This window comes from Callorhinus ursinus, unplaced genomic scaffold, assembly GCF_003265705.2.
Source record: "Callorhinus ursinus isolate GAN/ISIS: 27379988/994484 unplaced genomic scaffold, GSC_fseal_2.0 scaffold43, whole genome shotgun sequence".
Classification (NCBI taxonomy): Eukaryota; Metazoa; Chordata; class Mammalia; order Carnivora; family Otariidae; genus Callorhinus; species Callorhinus ursinus.
Window position 1 is genome coordinate 3,163,495 of NW_027397105.1, and position 2,042 is coordinate 3,165,536.

The window sequence follows — 2,042 nt, forward strand, 5'->3', positions numbered from 1 at the left end:
GTTCGGTCATGAAGAGGAGGGCCTGGACTGGGAGGGAGGCGGGAGCCCCCAGGGGTTAATTGTGCCCACATAGTTCTCCGCTGACTCAAGTCTCCGCCATCGGGCTCTCCCCCCCCCCCCCCGGGCCCACACCCAGCCTGCCGGTCCGTCCTTGAGAACCCCAGGACTCAAGCTCTGGACCATTCCTTGGGCCTTGGGGAGACCTCTGGCTTTGTTTGTGGGCCACTTTGCTAGCCTCAGCCCCTGTTCCCCACGTTGGCCCTTTTCTGTGACGTCCCCCAGAGATCCTGGGCCACAGCCTCTGAGATCAGCTTCTCTCCCAGTGAACACTTTCCAGGCTGGTGACTTGGGAGTGGGAAGGCATGCGTTTGCCCAGCTGTGAGGGTCATGGATGGTTGCTGAGGTCGTGGGAAAGGTGCTTTTGGCCCCCGAGCCACCCCTTTGATTGGCTCCTGAGAGCAAGCTAGAGAAGCCTGGGTGGGAATTCTGACCTGGACGAGTCCTGCCGTTGGGCCCCCCCCTCCAGCCACAACGGAGCCCCACCTGGCTTCAGGTAGGTCACCTGGCAGATAGGGACGGCGCCTCGGGGCTGGTGACCCCAACCCGACAGGAAGGGAGGACCACCCATCTTCCCACCTTGCTCAGTTCCAACCCAGAGAAAGGGCAAGTATCTGCAGAGGATACCTCCTCCCCGAGGGGGCGGGACACCCCTGTTGCTTCCTAGGAGGGGAGGGCACCCCATTTTTGCACCCTAGCCTGCAACGTGGAGCTGGGGTTTGGGCCCCGAGCTCAGCTCCAGCCGCAGAGGTCGTCAGGCCCCAGCCCCCGCGACCCGACCGGGTGGGGGGCGGGCGGAGCGGGAGGTGAGGCCGCCGTCCAGGCCGCCGCCCCCGGGCCTCACCCCCGCCCCTCCCCCGCCCCCCAGCTCAGCCCAGGGCGGCGCTCAGGCCTGCTTCCTCACCAGCAGCACCCAGGGCAGGATGGCGGCCACCACGGCCACCACGGCGACGAAAGTGATGAGCAGCAGGGCCCGCGAGCGGCAGCAGAAGGCCCGGCCCGAGCTGGGGGCCGGCGACGCCTCGGACAGCTCGGCCAGGCTGCGCCGCGGCAGCACGCTGTCCTGCTCCCCCAGGGGCATCCCGTGGCGGCTGATGACGAAGACCTGCGGCTCCCGGGCCAGGCCGGGCGGCAGGTCCAAGGGGAGCGGGGCGCCCTGGCTCGGGGCCGGCCTCCACACCTGCTGGGCGGCGGCCAGGGGGTTCGTGTGGCCCAGGGCGTCGGGCGGGGCCACCGGCACGGCCAGGGTCTGCGAGCCGCGGTCCAGCACCGAGGGCCAGCGGGAGCTCTTCTTGCTGAGGAAGGTGACATAGCGGCAGATGGGGCAGACGATGGTCCTCGGCACCTGGCCGTCCACGCGGCTCGAGAGCAGGTACTTGACCAGGCAGTCGTGGCAGAACGCGTGGCCGCAGCTCAGCGTGCGGCTGGCGCCGTCCAGGTGGCGGAACTTCTCGTAGCACACGGGGCACTCGCTGCCCGAGCTGTCTTTGCTCTCCCCTTCGGACATGGCCGCTCTGCGAAGGCAGGGCCTTAGCCGCGGGAGGGAAGGGCGCTCAGCCTCCTCGCCTTTCCCTCCTTGCCAACGCCCTCCCACACCTGCCGCCTCCTGCCGCCCTCCTTCGTCTCCTCCCCTACTGCTCCCCAGGTGCCTCCCCCGACGTACACCAGGGCGGGGGACCTAGGGCCCAGGCCCCTGAGGAGGAGATGAGGGGGCACTTCTGGAAGGGGGATTGGGAGACGGAGAAGGAGAAACCCCAGCCCCGTGAGACTCTGGGTGGAAGTGCACGGAAGGTGCTGCAGGTGTAGCCTGCCTGATAGCTCACCTCAACCATGACATGCACCCTGGGTGAGGTCACCACCTCACCTCTTCCTGCTTTGGTGCCCAAAGTGAAGGCAGGAGGACCCAGTCCCCCCTCCGCCCCACCCCCAGGGTGGGGGGAGGAAAAGCAGGCAGCTAAGCAGATGCTCCCCCAGACTCAGCCCAG

General features: G+C 68.1%; 1 protein-coding gene across 1 annotated transcript; it reads right to left on the reverse strand.

Annotated features, from left to right (window-relative positions):
* Positions 1 to 943: 943 nt before the first annotated feature.
* RNF222 (ring finger protein 222) lies at positions 944 to 1,564 on the reverse strand. The gene has a single exon (XM_025864151.2). The coding sequence runs from the start codon at positions 1,562 to 1,564 to the stop codon at positions 944 to 946; it is 621 nt and encodes a 206-aa protein (XP_025719936.2).
* Positions 1,565 to 2,042: the final 478 nt, after the last annotated feature.